Here is a 17138-nt window from a genome sequence, read left to right as displayed (position 1 = left end):
TGTGGGCCGTGGGATGGTGATATCCACTCCACCTCTATATCAAGAGGGGGCTTAGATTCCACATGGATGGTGGATGCAATTCTCCTGCTTCCAGTCGTAGGTACTCTCAGTTCCCTGGTGTGGTGATTGACCATCTTCACCTCCCTGTTAGCTGACCTGCGTCAGTCCAATGAACCAGACAGTAGGAGTTGCAACTCTGCTGAGGCTCAGGGCCCAGCTGGCACATGGCCTGTCCAGAGATTGAAGTCTCCTGAGTATACGCCAATGCTAGCATCAACCAAAGGTTCAGTAAAAGTGACAGAAGAGGCATGTGTAGAAAGGTCACATCTGAGTCCAACTCCATCACACTCAGGGACACAAATTCCAAAGAAGGGCCCACTGACATGGTACTGAGCTCTAGAGCCATCTGCCATGACCATATCCCTGTGGGCCTCTGTAGCTCTCAGAACCAGTACCTGGGGTTGTATCCACTTTGGCTGTTTCTGGGGTTCTCTTGAGGAGTGTGTAAGCATGACCCCTCTGATGACTTCCTGACTCTTTTTTGAAGACTCTTAGCCATATTAACTAGTTTGTCTTTGCCATTTCCCCCTTTTATTCAAGGTCAAAAAGCAGTTTTTAACACATGATCCTACATGTGGGCTGAGATATTCTGCTGGTCTGAGTTGACCCTTGTATTCAAGGTCTTTTTCTATTTACATCACCAGGTGGTGCTTGGTGGTAATCCCTCAGCACCAGGGATGCTTATCCTTGGGAGTCATGTCCCACACTGGGGGGAATGTAATGCATTTACACGCTGTGTTTGGCTTAGAGAGTAATGACAAGATCTTTGATAAAATTCAGCAACCATTCTTAATTTAAAAATCTCATTGTTAATTATAACCAGAAGTAAGTTCATGATAGAATCTTTCACAAAACAATAGGCAACATCATACTAAATGGTAAAATTCTGAAATCACAGCCAGTAAAATCAGAACAGTACAGGGAATGCTGACATTATTCCATAGTGTTGTGGGGAGGATGTAACTAATGTATTAAGAATATAAAATAAAGTTATTAATACTTGTATGGGAGAATGCAAAATTATCTTTATTTGCAGATGCTATCGTTATATTTTTTTGAAAACCCAGAAAGCAATAGGTCAAAAAGAAAGAAAGAAAAAAGAAAGTGATTCAATTTATTAAAGCTTTGTTTAGAATATTTTATTTATGTTTATGAATGAGTTTGGTCTGTGTATTTCTCTTATGTACTTTCTTTTCCACATGTAGTTACTAAAGCTATCCTAGATTTATAAAATTGGGAAAATTTTATCTTTACCCATTGTCCAGAATAGTTTGAAGAGATGGACCTGCTTTTCTTTACGAATGTGTTTTTTAGGCTGACCTATGCTTCTCCTGTAGCAGAGAGCATATTCTTATTTCCTATCTGAGTATTTCTAAAAACAAGTTCTTTGCTGTAGTATTTTAGAGACTTGGGTCCTCTTAAAGATTTTGAGATGTAGTAAAGGCCATAGGACCAGAGAATGCTGGAGTTATAACTTAATTTTTTTTTTTAAGATTTATTTATTTATTTATTTATTTATTTATTTCCCCTTCCACCTCCCCACCCCGGTTGTCTGTTCTCTGTGTCTATTTGCTCAGTCTTCTTTGTCCACTCCTGTTGTTGTCAGTGGCACGGGAATCTGTGTTTCTTTTTTTTGTGTGTGTGTCATCTTGTTGTGTCAGCTCTCCGTGTGGGCGGCGCCATTCTTAGGCAGGCTGCTCTTTCTTTCGCTCTGGGCGGCTCTCCTTACGGGGCGCAGTCCTTGCGCGTGGGGCTCCCCTACGTGGGGGACACCCCTGCATGGCACGGCACTCCTTGCGTGCATCAGCACTGCGCATGGGCCAACTCCACACGGGTCAAGGAGGCCCGGGGTTTGAACCGCGGATCTCCCATGTGGTAGACGGACGCCCTAACCACTGGGCCAAGTCTGCTTCCTCGTAACTTAAAACATAGCTGCCCTCCCTCCTTTGGTTTCCTTGAGGGAAACATTTTCTAAGGAATGAGAACATGTGAGAAATACCTTTAGTTCCACGTTATTGTTATTTTGTTCTTATCTAGCACTTCCAAGGCAGGACCCTCTGCTCAGCTGGGTTAGGCCTGTGTTGTAGGCTGGAGGTTTTAGTGGCATCTCTCCTTACCTCTACCTAGAATTAAAGGCAAAAGAGAAAGCAGGTGATTTGGCTTGTCCAAAAGGGCCATGTCCTGAGTCAGCTTACCATGTAGAGGCTGATTCTGGGTCTTTTAAAACACACTGCCTCTATTCCCAGTAAGCGTGGCCTCTGATACCTCCTGGGGCCAACCCAGTGAGGTAGTCATGGAGAGGTCAGGAGGGATGGAGAGCAAGGCTTTTATCCTTTCCTTCATGGTCACTTTGAGGAAATGTCATCTCGTTATTCATGACATTAGTATTTCCAACTGTTTTGTATTTGACTTTTCATTAATCAAGATGATATATCCATTTAAAACAACCAGGGAGGGAGGGGAGATGATGTGACATTTAGAACAATCAGTGCTTTCATAAAACTTTCTGGCTTAAGTTTATTTCTCTCTTTAGAACCTTCTATCAGGATGCACTCATCACTCTTTTTTACTTAAAAACTGGTGAGGGCTTCTCATTATTTCTGGTAGAAAATTTAAAGTTCCTGCTTGGTGTACCAGCTTTCTGACTCTAGCCTACTTTTTCAGCTGTATTGTGAGATTTTCAATTTCTTTATGTGTTTTGTAATTGCATCAGACAACTTACCCTTCCTAGAACATGCTCTGCATCTCCAAGTCTCCATGTGAAAACTTGTTCTTTTCCCTCTGGCTAGAACTTACTCACTTTTCTACCTGTCCATTTCCTTTTTATCTTAAAGAAACTGGCCGAAATCACCTGTCTTTTGTTTTTTTAACTTCATTTTTAAAGATGTTTTGGATTACTACATCATCTTCCTCATGGAGCTTTTGTTACCTTGATTTTCTTCCTTTTCCAAGCCTAATTAATTGAGTCTTCTATTACAACACTTATTAAATTCTACTAGTTTATTATTTATAAGTTTCATCTCTAATAGTCTATGAGCGATTTAGGAATATTTCTGGAGTCTGACTGCCTTGGTTTGAATTCCACCTTTCCCTTTTACTAGCTCTGTGATTTTGGGTAAGTTACATAAATACTCTATGCCTTAGTTTTATCACCTATAAAATAGGAATAATAATAATGCCTTTCTTATATATTGTCAGGAGGAGTAAATGAGATAATCCTTAGATACTCTCATACAGTCTCATATAGTAAACACTCATTAAATGTTGGATACTAACTTTTATGGCTTTTTTTTTCAGCACTTAGCTCAGCATCCATACAAAAAAGGTGCCTAATAATTGCTTTTTACTACTTAAAAGGAAGTATTATATAGACTTATGAATTCGTTAATTTATCAATTTACATGATTATTGTTATAATAGTATCAAATGTGGTAAAACAACTTTAGTTTTTATGGATAGCTGGATTATTGTTTAATTTTTAAATGTGTTGAAAATTTCCAAAATAATTGTGCCAAGATAAGTGTTAGAGGAGAAAAGATGAGTACCTCCTACTCCTTTACACAGAACCATGTGTTATCTTTTGGGAGCATAGCGAATGCACTTCAACTTTTCTGATAGATCTGTCCTCCTTTCTTGGCAGGCCTTATGTAGAATCACTCGCCATTCTCCTACTGCCTTCCAGAATGTTATTGAGAAGGTGGGACTGAACTCCGTAATAACCTCCCTGGCGTCTGCCATCTGCAAAGTTCAGCAGTACATGTTGACCTTGTTCACTGCCATGTTGTCCTGTGGGATTCATCTTCAAAGACTTATCCAAGAAAAGGTTTGACTTAGATTTCACCTTACTTACAAATTCAGTAGTTCACTAAGTAATGCCATCTTGGTAGAATTTATTTTTCACCCCTAGGAGCTGTTTTGAACTTTGCCAAACTTCTGTATTACTGAACATTCATCTGAAGACATTATGAGTCTTTTTTTAAAAAAATTATTTATGAAATAATTGCATTCAACCTTGTCATTTACATAAACATTTTAACAATTATATAATAGTTGACATTTGCTTGTGTATGTGTGTCTGGCTTAATTCTTTTTTTTTTTTTTGCCTTCTTTTTTAAAAATTTTATTTTGAAATAAGCTAAGAAGCTTTAGATTACATAAATGATACATTGAAAATATAGGGGGATTCCCATATACCCCAGCCTCCCCTTTCCCCACTTTTCCCCATTAACAACATCTTTCATTAGTTGGTACATGTGTTACAATTGATGAATACATATTGAAGCATTGCTGTTAACCGTGGTCTACAGTTTACATTATAGTTTTGCAAAATTTTATAGGTTTAAACAGAATGAATAATGGCCCTGTATCTGCCATTTCTCTGTCATACAGGACAATTCCAATGTCTCAAAACTGCCCTCATGTTACACCAATTCTTCCCTCTCCCACCCCTCAGAACCTCTAGTGGCCATTGTCTTTATATCAATGTTACGGGTTCTTCCATTGCTAGAATAATAAAGTCCATAGTTGCAATCCCCCCTTATGTTTGTTCATCCTTCCATCTTGAGGATTTTGGGATGGTGATGCCCACTCTGTTTCAAATTGAAAGGGGGCTTAGATCCCATGGGGCAGAAGGATGGAACTGTCATGCTTACAGTTGTAAATACTCTGTTTTTTGGGATGGGCATTGTCCATCATTATCCTTTTGTTGTCCTGGGCGAGTTCAGTGAACTGGAGAGTAGGTATTGCAACTCTGCTGAGATTCAGGACTCAATTGGCATAGAATGGACTGAAGTTTTAACAGTTATAGTGCTAAATATGGGTTCAAAGAAAAGGGGCAGAAGAGCCATGTGTAGGGAAATTATAAATGAGTCTAATTCTGTTACATTGGGAAGCATATATTCCAAAGTATGACCCACTGACAGGGTGCCAAATTGCTGAGATTGTTTGCCCTGCCTATATTATGTATATGTCCCTAGAGCCCTTAGGAGCTCCCTTGCTTGAGGTATTTTTTTACTGTGGCAGTCACTAAGATCCTCCTGAGACATGTGTAACCTCTGGAATGACCTCCCAACTCACTTTGAACTCTCTTAGCTATAAAAACTCATTTGTATGGGAAACGGACTTTGGCCCAGTGGTTAGGGCGTCCGTCTACCACATGGGAGGTCCGCGGTTCAAGCCCCGGGCCTCCTTGACCCATGTGGAGCTGGCCCATGTGCAGTGCTGATGCGCGCAAGGAGTGCCCTGCCACAAAGGGGTGTCCCCCGTGTAGGCGAGCCCCATGCACAAGGAGTGCACCCATAAGGAGAGCCGCCCAGCGAGAAGGAGGGAGCAGCCTGCCGAGGAATGGCGCCGCCCACACTTCCCATGCTGCTGATGACAACAAAGGCGGACAAAGAAACAAGAGGCAGCAAGAAGACACAGAGAACAGACAACCGGGGGAGGGCAAGGGAGGGGAATTAAATAAATAAATAAATAAATCTTTAAAAAAAAAAACTCATTTGTATTTACCCTTTCCCCCTTTTGGTCAAGGTTTTTTTCCAGATGCGTTGCTAATTGGTGCTTGCTGGTAATCCCTTGGTGCCAGGGAGGCTCATCCCCAGGAGTCATGTCCCAAACCAGGGGGAAGGTAGTGCATTTATATGCTGAGTTTGGCTTAGAGGGAGGTCACATTTGAGCAACAAGGAGGCTTTCAAGAGGTAACTCTTAAGCAGTATACAGTACTTGGCTAAGTTTCACAAGAACAAGGTTCATAAGTATAACCATCAGTATCAAGGGCCTGGCATACTGGTCTGTCCTCTTTTGCAAGTCACTGCCCATGTACTCAGGGGATTCTTGCTGCTTTACTAGAGAATGTGGTAGGACTTTCCAGGATGGTAATACAATACTATTTTTGTTATTATATGGGTCTCCACCAACCGAGACACCCCATGTTAGTTGTCCTGGGCAACTTGAACATATTCATATCCATGGAGGCATGCCTCAGGTACGCCCTATCCCACATATCCTCTCACCCCTGATGCCCTGCACCAGTAACCCTCCCCATACCTCCCCCCATCATCGACTCACTGCACAGTGCTCTTTCCCTACAACAGTGTGACCCTTTTGCAATCCAAAACGTCCCCCAAAACAAAGCCAAAAAATCAAATCTAATCAAATAATATTAAAGAACAAATAAAATACAGAAGTTAAAAATAAAATTTTCTTCCCATTGTGTCTTTCATCACCATATATTATTTTTTATGTGCAGTGACAATTTCTTCTCTATGATCCCCCAATAGTTTTTTTTTTTTTTTTTTGCTTTATTTTCAAAGAAGCTTTAGGTTACAGAAAAGTCACATAGAAAATTTAGGAGATTCCTATATACCCAACCCCTTTCCCCTCTCCCACTTTCCCCTATTAATAACATTTTATATGAGTAAAATGCCCATTTGTTACAACTGATGTACAAACACTGAAGCATTACTACTAACCATGGTTGATGGTTTACATTATGTTTTACATTTTGTACTGTATACTTTTATAGGTTTTGACAAAATGCGTAATTGATTGTATCCCTCATTGTAAGATTATGCAGAACAATTCCAATGCCCTGAAAATGCCTATGTTCCATCTATTCTATTTTTCCCACCCTCTCCCCTTGGAAACTGTGGTAACCACTGAGTTTCACTTTTTGAAGAGTAAGATTCATAGTTACTTGAAATAATATTGAGGGTTGACATATTGGTCTGTTTTCTTTTTTCAGGCACTGCCTATGTTCTTGAGAGATTCTTGCCCCTCTAATTGAGAACAAAGAAGGACTCCCCAGGATGGGAGTTTAATGTTTTGTTTATTGTGTAAGTTACTACCCACTGTGATTACATACCATGACAAGATGAACACTTGCGTATACCATAGAAGCATGCCCCAGGTGTGCCCTATCCCAAATATCTTCTCACCCCCGATGACCTGTACCATATTTGCCAAAAGAACATTCCCACCATTGTTGATTTAACTACAGACATTCACATCCCCAGAGTTCACCCGTTCCTTCCTCCAGCCCTCTCCCCAGTGCTATGAATTGTGCAACCCAACCGCTCCACCCTACACCCCCTCACAGTCCAGCACTGTCAACCCCAATTGTATCACTGTCCCACTATCACCCCCATCTACTGCCCAACCATGCCCTTCTGCCTTATTATGGGTTTTGCACATTGGCTTACCACACTCTACTCCCTTTCTGTCTCCTGATAACCTGTCTTCCATACTCTAGCTCTGTGAGTCTGCTCAATTTACTTGAGTCATATGAATGACATCATGTAATATTTGTCCTTTAGTGACTGGCTTACTTTACGCAACATAGTCTTCAAGATTCATCTATGTTGTCTTGTGTTAATACTGCATTCTTTCTTAAAGCTGAGTAATATTGCATGGTATGTATATACCACAATTTGCTTATCCATTCATCTGTTTATGGATAATTGGGTTGCTCCATCTTTTGGCAATAGTGAATAATACTGCTATGAACATTGGTGTGCATATATCTGTTCACTTCCCTGCTTTCAATTCTGAAGTGGGATTGCTGGGTCATACGGCAGTTCTGTAGTTAGCTACCTGAGGAACCACCACACAATGGCTGCACCATTCTACATTCCACCAGCAGTGGATAAGGGTTCACTTTCTTCCACATCCTGTACAACACTTGTAGTTTTCTGTTTTTTAATAGTCGCCAGTCTAATTGGAGTAAAATGATAACTCATTGTAGTTTTGATTTGCATTTCTCTGATAGCTAGTGATGTTGAGCATCTTTTCGTGTGCTTTTAGCCATTTGTATTTCTTCTTTGGAGAAATGCCTATCCAAATCTTTTACCCATTTTTTAAAATGGGCTGTTTTGTCTTTTTATTTTTGAGATGTAGCATTTTCTTTAAATATGCTAGATATTAGGCTGTTATTGGATAAATGGTTCCCACATATTTTCTCCCATTGTGTAGGCTGCCTATTCACTTTCTTGACAAACTTCTTTGAAGCACAAAAGTTTTTAATTCTGAGGAGGTCCTTTTTTATCTATTTTTTCTTTCATTGCTTAAACTTTGGGTGTAAAGTGAATGAAACCGTTTCCTACTAGAAGATCTTGTAGATGATTTCCTGCCTTATCTTATAGGAGCTTTATGGTCTTGGCTGTTACATTTAGGTCTTTGATCCATCTGGAAGTAATTTTTATATAGGGCATGAGATGGTGATCCTCTCTTACTCTTTTCGATGTGGATAGCCAGTTCTCCAAAAACATTTGTTCGGAGATGTACTCACCAGACGCAATGGATGTGACATGATGATGGGGGAGAGTGTTATTGTGGGGGGAGTGGTGGGGTGGGGGCGGTGGGGGCGAATGGGCACCTCATATTTTTTTAATGTAATATCTTTTTAAAAAATGAATAAATTGAGTAGAATTAAAAAAAAAAATTTGTTGAAGAGGCTGTTCTGTCCTGGTTGAGTGGGCTTGGTGGCCTGAATATCAGTTGACTGTATATGTGAGGACCTATATCAGAACTCTCAATTCAGTTCCATTGGTCTATATGTCTATCCTTGTGCCAATGCCATGCAGTTTTGACCATTGTATATTTGTAGTATGCTTTAATGTCAAGTAGCATGATTCCTCAATTTTTTTTTTCAATATGTTTTTGGCTATTCAGGACCCCTTGCCATTCCAAATATATTTCATAATTTGCTTTTTCAATTCAGTAAAAAATGCTGTTGTAATTTGTATTGGGATTGCATAAATCTGGAAATCAATTTGGGTAGGACAGGCATCTTAATCATGTTTAGTTTTTCAGTTAATGAACATGGAATATTCTTCTATTTGTTTAGGTCTTCTTTGATTTTCTTTAACCATGTTGTGTAGTTTTCTGTGTACAAGTCCTTTATATCTTTTGTTATGTTTATTCCTAGGTATTTGATTATTTTAGTTGCTATTGTAAAGGAAACTTTTTCTAGATTTCCTCCTCAGTTTGCTCATTATTGGTGTACAGAAATGTACTGATTTTTGTGTGTTGATGTTATATCCTGCCACTTTACTGGACTCACTTATCAGCTCTAGAAAATTTTGTTGTGGATTTTTCAGGACTTTCTTTTCTATTTATAGGATCATGTCCTCTGCAAATAGTGAAATTTTTACTTTTTCCTTTCCAGTTTGGATGCCCTTTGTATCTTTTTCTTGCCTAAAGACCCCAGCAAGTACTTCTCACATACTTTTAAGTAAGAGCAGTGACAGTGGGCATCCTTATCTTATTCCAGATCTTAGAGGGAAAGCCTTTAGCATTTCACCGTTGAATATGTTGGCTCTGGGTTTTTCATATATACTCTTTATCATGTTGAGGAAGTTTCCTTCTATTCCTATCTTTTGAAGAGTTTTTATCAAGAAAGAATGCTATATTTTGTCAACTGCTTTTTCTGCAGCAATAGAGATGTTAATATGATGTTTTCCTTTTGATCTATTAATATGGTGTATTACATTGATTGATTTTCTTATGTTGAACCATCCTTGCATACCAGGGATGAAACCACTTGATTACAGTGTATAATTCATTTGATGTGTTGTTGAATGTGATTAGCAAGTATTTTGTTGAGGATTTTAGCATCCAGTTTCATTAGTGAGATTGGCCTATAGTTTTTTTTGTGTGTGTGTGTGGCATCTTTATGTGGCTTTGTTATTAGGCGATATTGGCATCATATAATCAGTTAGGTAATGGTCCCTCCACTTCTATTTTTTTTTTTTTTTTTTTTTTTGGAGGAGTTTAAGCAGAATTGTTGTTAGCTCTTTCTGAAATTCTTGGTAGAATTTACCTGTGAAGCCATCTGGTCCTGGACTCTTCTTAGTTTGGAGGGGTTTTTTAAAAATTATTTTATTTTATTTTTAATTTATTTCTCTCCCCTTCCCACCCTTCCCCAGTTGTCTTCTCTCTGTGTCTATTCACTGCATGTTCTTCTGTGACCGCTTCTATCCTTATCAGTGGCACTGGGAATCTGTGTTTCTTTTTGTTGCATCATCTTGTTGTGTCAACTCTCCATGTGTGCGGCACCATTCTTGGGCAGGCTGCACTTTCTTTCGTGCTGGGTGTCTCTCCTTACAGGGTGCACTTCTTGCATGTGGGGCTCCCCTACACGGGGGACACCCCTGTGTGGCATGGCACTCCTTGTGTGCATCAGCACTGAGCATGGTCAGGGAGGCCACACAGGTCAGGGAGGCCCGGGGTTTGAACTGGACCTCCCATGTGGCAGGCGGACGCCCTATTGATTGGGCCAAGTCCGCTTCCCAGTTCGAAGGTTTTTGATGACTAATTCAATCTCATTACTTGTGATTGGTCTGAGTTCATTAATTTCTTCTTTCGTCAATGTAGGCAGCTTGTGTGTTTCTAGAAATTTTTCCATTTCATCTAAGTTACCCATCTTGTTTGCATACAATTTTTCAAAGTATGTTCTTATACTCTTTATTTCTGTTGGATCAGTGGTGATATCCCCTTCCCATTTATTTTATTTTTTGCATCTTCTCTCTTTATTTCTTTGTTTATCTTGCTAAGGGTTTATCAGTTTTATTAATCTTCTCGAAATACCAGCTTTTGGTTTTGTTAATTTTCTCTCTCTCTCTTTTTTTTATTCTCAATTGCATTTAGCTCTGCTCTAATCTTTATTTCCTTCTTTTTGCTGCTTCCAGATTAATTTGTTACTCTTTTTCTATTTCCTCCAGGTATGCAGTTAGGTTTCTGATTTCAGCTTTTTCTTTTTTTTTAATTTGGGTATTTATAGCTATAATTTTCCCTCACAGCCCTGTTTTTCCATACTTTTGATATGTTATGTTGTCATTTTCATTAGTTTCAAGGTAGTTATTGATTCTTTTGCAATTTTCTCCTTGATCCAGTGATTATCTAAGAGCATGCCATTTAACTTCTATATCTTTGTGCCTATACTGGTTTTCTGCCCCTCATTAATTTCCATCTTCATTCCATGTGGTCAGAGAAATTACTTTGTATAATTTCAATCTTTCTGAATTCCTTGAGGGTTTTTCTGTGACCTAGCATGTTGTCTATACTGGAGAATGATTCATGAGCACTTGAGAAGAATGTATATCCTGCTGTATTTGTGTGTAATGATGTTCTATATATGTCTTTTAGGTCTAGATCCTTTTAACATATTATTCAAGGTCTCTGTTTCCTTTTTGACCATCCATCAAGATGTTTTAATGCTGCTAATTGTGTATTAAAGTCCCCAACTAAAATTGTAGAGGCATCTCTTTTTCCACTTAGTTTTTCCAATGTTTGCCTCCCTTTTTTTGGTTATTGTTTGCATGTAAAATTGTTTTCCAACCATTCACTTGCAACCTCCTTATGTCCCTGTGTCTAAGGTGAGTTTCTTGTAGACACCATATAGATGGGTCATATTTCCTTATCCATTCTGCTGATCTGTTTCTTTTGATTGGAGAATTTAATCCATTAACATTCAATGTTATTACTGTCAAGGCAGTTCTTACATTAGCCATATTTTCTTTAGGTTTATATATGTCATATTTTGTTTTTATTTCTCTTGTTATGTTTCTATTCTTACTAATATTCTTCCTTTCCACCCTCTCATCCAACCCTCTTTCTCCTGTTTTTTCTTTTCAACCTGCAGAACTCCCTTTAGTAAGTCTTGAAAGACAAGCTTCTTGTTGACAAACTTTTATTTTCTCTTTATCTGTGAATATTTTGAACTCTCCCTCATTTTTGAATGCCAGCTTTGCTGGATACAGAATTCTTGACTGGCAGTTTTTTCCTTTTAGCACCTTAATTATGTCATACTGTTTTCTTGCCTCTGTGGTTGCAGAAGAGAAATCAGTGTTTAATTATATTGAGCTTCCTTTGCATATGATGGGTCTCTTTTCTCTTGCTGCTTTCAGTATTCTCTCTTTGTCCCGAAAGTTTGACAATATGGTAATTATATGTCTTGGGCTAAGCCTGTTAGGATTTATACTGTTTGGGGTGGGCTCTACTTTGTGAACATGTACATCCATGTCCCTCCAAAGAGTTGGGAAATTTTCAGCCATTGTTTTCTCCAACACTCCTTCTGTCCTTTTTCCCTTCTATTCTCCCTGTGGGATCCTTATAATGCATATGTTAGTGCATTTCATGTTATCCTTCAATTCCCTGAGTCCCTGCTGAATATTTTCTGTCTTTTTATCTATCTGTTCTAATATCTGTCGAAGTTCGGAGGTACTGTCTTCAATGTCACTAATTCTTTCATCTGCGTGTTCAAATGTGCTCTTATGTGCTTCCAGTGTATTTTTTTTTAGATTTATTTTTTATGTACTTTATTTTTCTTTATTCCCCCCTTCCCTAGATGGTTTGCTCATCTGCCTGCTCATGGTTTGCTTGCCTTCTCTAGGAGGCACTGGAAACTGTACCTAGGTTCTCCCACATGAGAGATGAGTTCCCAACATATTGAGCCATATCTGCTCCCTGTAGGCTGCTGCATTTGCTGGCTTGTGGCCTCTGCTTGGTGTGGTGGGAGATGGCATCTATATTCTGTTGTGTCCTGCTCTAGCTCTGTTGTGGCAAGAGGCTGTGTTTAGCTCTGTTGTGGGAGGTGATATCTGCTTGTCTTCTTTTTTATAGGAGGCACCAGCATCTGAACCTGGGGCCTTCTGTGTGGTGGATAGGTGCCCAAGTGGTTGAGACACATCCTTTTTCCTCTAGTGTATTTTTGAATTCTTGCATTTTGCCATTCATCTCCATGAGATGTTATCTTTTTATGTATGTTTATGATTTCTTCCGTATTTTTCTGCAGTGTCTTCTTAACATCTTTTTTTCTCCTCCTCCACTTCATTAAGTTGATATTTGTTTGGACGTCCTTGATGAGCTGTTCCATGTTTTGCATCTCCTCATGTTTTTTAGTTTGCTCATTAAACTGGGCCATGTCTTCCTGTTTCTTAGTATGGCTTGTAATTTTTTTGGGTGCTAGGCATCTGTTTATCTTGAGGGGCTTATTCAGATGGTTATTGTGGCAGTTTGAGATTATTTATCAATCCCCAAAACAGAGATTACATTTGTAAACTATTCCTCTGGATGTGATAACCTTTGATTGGATTAGATTCATCTGACATGTCTTGATTAAATTATCTGCTAAGATTAGGGCTTGATTCAACCATGTCAGTAGTCCTCTCCTCTTGGTGGGCAGATATAAACGGACACTCTCTTGAGAAGACACATGAGAAGAGGAGTGAACTTTGTCATTCTGATCCTGCCCCATGACTGAAAGGAGAAACCCCAAACACCTAAGGCCCCAGGGAGAGATGAACATTTGCATCATAGTTTCAGCTGAAGAGAACAGAGCAGCTGAACAGCTGAGCAGCTGAGCAGCTGAGCAGGCCTGAAAAGAAATGAGCCCTATGCCAAAATACTGATATAGGAAGCCCTGAGTGACCAGTCAGAGATCACCTGTTATCTTGCTTTAACATGTGGCAAGTTACTTTGTTGGGAAAGCAGCCTTGAGCTGGTCTCTTTAGGGCTTTGAAACTGTAAGCTTTTACCTCAAATAAATACTCTTTATAAAAGTCAACAGTATATGGGAACCTCTTATATTTTTTAATGTAGCATTTTGTGTGATCTATGTATATTTTTAAAAAAGATAATAAAAGATTTAGAAAAAAGGGAGAGAGAAGGAGGAAAAAATAAAAGCTAACAGATTGCTGGTACTTTGCATCAGCACCTCTTTGGCTGACTAATAAAACTCTAAGGTTTTATTTTGTTTTGTTTTGTGTTAAATTTCCTCTTTCATACTTGGTTCCACTTATTCTGTATCTGTGTAGTTTTCTGTGTTACCTTGAAAAAATACTAAGATCATAGAAAAGTAAAAAGAGAAGAAGGGAAAAAGAATAATAGTAATAAGAAGGAATATAGGGAAGCGGATTTGGCTCAACTGATAGAGTGTATATCTACCATATGGAGGGTCCAGGGTTCGGTCCCCAGGGCCCCCTGACCTGTGTGGTAAGCTGGCCCCTGCACAGTGCTGCCATGTGCAAGGAGTGACCTGCCACGCAGGGGTACCCCCACATAGGGGAGCCCCACGCGCAAGTTGTGCGCCCTGCAAGGAGAGCCGCCCCATGTGAAAAAAGTGCAACTCGCCCAGGAGTGGTGCTGCGTACACGGAGAAGTGATGCAGCAAGATGATGCTCAAAGAGATGCAGTTTCCTGGTGCGGCCTGACAAGAATATAAGCGGACGCAGAAGAACACACAGTGAATGGACACAGAGAACAGACAACAGGGGGATAAGGGAGAGAAATAAATAAAATAAACCTTTAAAAAAAAAAAGATGGAATATAGAAAAGGAACCATAAAAGAGCTAGAAAAAAATTAGTAATAAGAGTGAAAAGTCATAAAAAATACAAAGAAATAAGAATAAAAATGTGGAATAAAAAATGAAACAGGAAAAATAGAATAAAAGACCTGAGAGGTAAGAAGAGAAGAAGTAAAAGAAGACCAAACAATAGAAAGTGAAATGAAAGAAAAGCAACAGAAGAGGGAAAAATTAAAGAAAAGAAATATAAGAAAGTCAGGAAAAAATAAGGCAAAGGAAAAAAGGAAACAGAGGGAAAAAAACCAAACAACAAACAAAAACAACTCAGGAATAACAGGCTTCCCCCTTAGGCCCCAAGGAACTGTCTCAGGCTGCCAGTGCTAATCAGTCAATTACCCTGTAGCTTGCTCTCCACAGATAGGGTAACTGGTTTTAGCAAAGAAAATAAAGAACAAGAAAGTAAACTAAATAAGTATAAAGAACAGATCAAAAAAGCTAAAACAAAAATATCTATTAGTTCCCTGTCATGAGGTGCCTGGTGGGTGCCTCACAGCCCAGTGGATCACTCTGGATCCCTTCTCTTAGAGGTACCAGTTGGAGCAGGCACCTCATGTATGTGAGGCAGGCATCCTTATACAGAGTGTCTCTCTCTCCATGATTGAGGTGGGCTTCTGAAGGCTTACCTGGTCTCCTCACCCCCTTTCCCTCTGCTTCGCGGGGCTTCTAAGTTTGCTGGCTCTCTCTCCTGGCTGAGGTGGCGCCTATCTCTGCCCCCTCACTGACCCAGTTCCTTTCTTTTCCAGGGGTGTTTGGTATGACAGCCTGCCTGATCAGATACCCCCTCCCCTCTCCTTGGGGCTGCTTCACTGTTAGCTGGGGTCTTTTTTGAGATTCATCAGGGGCTCAGCTGGCCAAACTCACTGGAGAGGAGTCACTCTCCACCTTCTGCCAGACCCCTTTTCCTCCCAGGGAATGTTCTTCCCCACTCACTTGGCTGCAGTGAGCCAGGGGTTTTACTGATGCTAATCGCCTTGGTAGTGCAGTATATGTGCCATTCCCAGCCACCGGGGTGAGTAAACTCACAGTTTTCCTTTGGCCTCATTGGCTCTCTGTCCCTCTCCCTCCTGGACGATGCCCAGCACTCTCCTGGTCTGCAGATCCCCAAAGCAGCTCCCTCAGATAGCTTTCTGCCCTTTTTCTATTGGTTTTGTGAGAGAGTTGGGCACTGACCACCTACTCAGATGCCATCTTCCCAGCAGTCCATGAGAGTCTTTCAGTGATTACAATAGAAATCCAGTATGCAGCTTCTGCCTACCATTTTTAGTAATGAAAAATTAGAAATTTTAAGAGTCCTTCCTATGTGCTAGTCTTTCTTATTCATCATTGACCTCAGCCTCCACATATTTTCCCTTTTCTTTACTTAGAGAGGGGTCCCTTCATATTCTTTGCTTACTCTGAACCAATTTCATTTTCTAAGAGTCAGCTTTTTATTGAATGTGTTACAAAAGGGGTCTAGTGCAAAGGACTGAAGTTTGTCTCATTAGACCCCCCAGATTCTGCTTTCTTTGCTTCAACTTTCTTCTCAGCAGTGGTGGAGGGGCAGGGCCTCCTGCTGGTGCAGCACCTGCTGCGGGAGCAGTGCCATCAGCCCCTTCATTGCAGATGAGTCTCCTGATATTTACATTGGCCAAGGCTTTTGCAAACAAGCCAGGCCAGAAAAGTTCAGCATTTATAGAAGCTGCTTTCATGAGGGCCTTGGTCTTACATTGCATGACCTCATCATTGTGGAAGGTGAACGCTGAGTAGATGCAGGTGAGCTCTGCAATGGAGGCTGTGGTGCCAGTGTGTGTTGGGCAGGTGGCTGCCAGGCGTGGTGCTAGTTGCCTGGTGAAGTGAGGGCCTCACCCCAATGTGGCCTTAGCTTTCTTGGAAGAATGGAGCACCTTAGCAGCCACCAGAGTTTTTCCTTTCACTAATAGTCTGCCAATTCAGATTACCTTTAGAGCCCCTTTTTTCTTGTTTTACTTTGTCCCATTCTAGTCATCAGATATATACAGAATTAGTAAATATTAAATTTATCACAAAACCGTACAGCTATAAGCAGTTCTCTATAATAGCGTCCCCCTCACAGTGTCTTCTCTAGCCACTTACTAGAGTGATCCCTAGGCCAGCACTATTGGCATCATGTAGGAGTACGTTAGAAATGTAGAATCCCAGCTCTCACCCCAGGACTCTTGATCAGAATCTACTATTTAACAAGATCTCTAGGTGATTTGCTTGAACTTTAAGGTTTGAGAAGCCCCTCCCTAAGATATTAGCCTTTAGTGAGGTATTAGCAGGTGAAAAAAATAGACCATGATTATATATGTTTGGCAAGAATTGAGTCAAAGATGAAGTATTTTCAGTTGCACACTTTTCCCAATTTTTAATATGCTGAAGTGAATCTTCATGAGGGAAATTAAAAAATACCCTTTGTTTTGAGGGGAGGGCACCTTTCAAATTAAAGTTCTTTAGAACATGGTGAAGACAATACTGCTCAGAAGCATAGAATGAAACCACTTAAATACATTTTTTGCCACGGTTCTGCTGTGCTAAAGGTAACACGTTAAATTTTGATTTTCATAATGAAAGTTAAAGTTTCAATAATTATTATGAATAACTGCCAAGTTTACTAAATAGACTTGATCTGTGAAAATTCAATTAGAGGTCACTTCTTGTATTTACTATAATTAGTCTGATTTAGATTCTACTAAGAATTTTGAGCCTCAATATCTTTTT

General features: G+C 39.8%; 1 protein-coding gene across 19 annotated transcripts in view; it reads left to right on the top strand.

Moving 5' to 3' along the window:
- ULK4 (unc-51 like kinase 4) overlaps positions 1-17138 on the top strand; it is a 659217-nt gene that overhangs the window by 170504 nt on the left and 471575 nt on the right. For all 19 annotated transcript variants that reach the window (XM_058288214.2, XM_058288209.2, XM_058288208.2 and 16 more), the window contains one exon: positions 3701-3883. In XM_058288214.2, coding sequence (XP_058144197.1) covers positions 3701-3883 — 183 coding nt within the window. The remainder of the gene's footprint in view (positions 1-3700; positions 3884-17138) is intronic.

This window comes from Dasypus novemcinctus, chromosome 26 (genome assembly GCF_030445035.2).
Source record: "Dasypus novemcinctus isolate mDasNov1 chromosome 26, mDasNov1.1.hap2, whole genome shotgun sequence".
Classification (NCBI taxonomy): Eukaryota; Metazoa; Chordata; class Mammalia; order Cingulata; family Dasypodidae; genus Dasypus; species Dasypus novemcinctus.
This window is presented reverse-complemented; position numbering and strand designations above follow the sequence as displayed.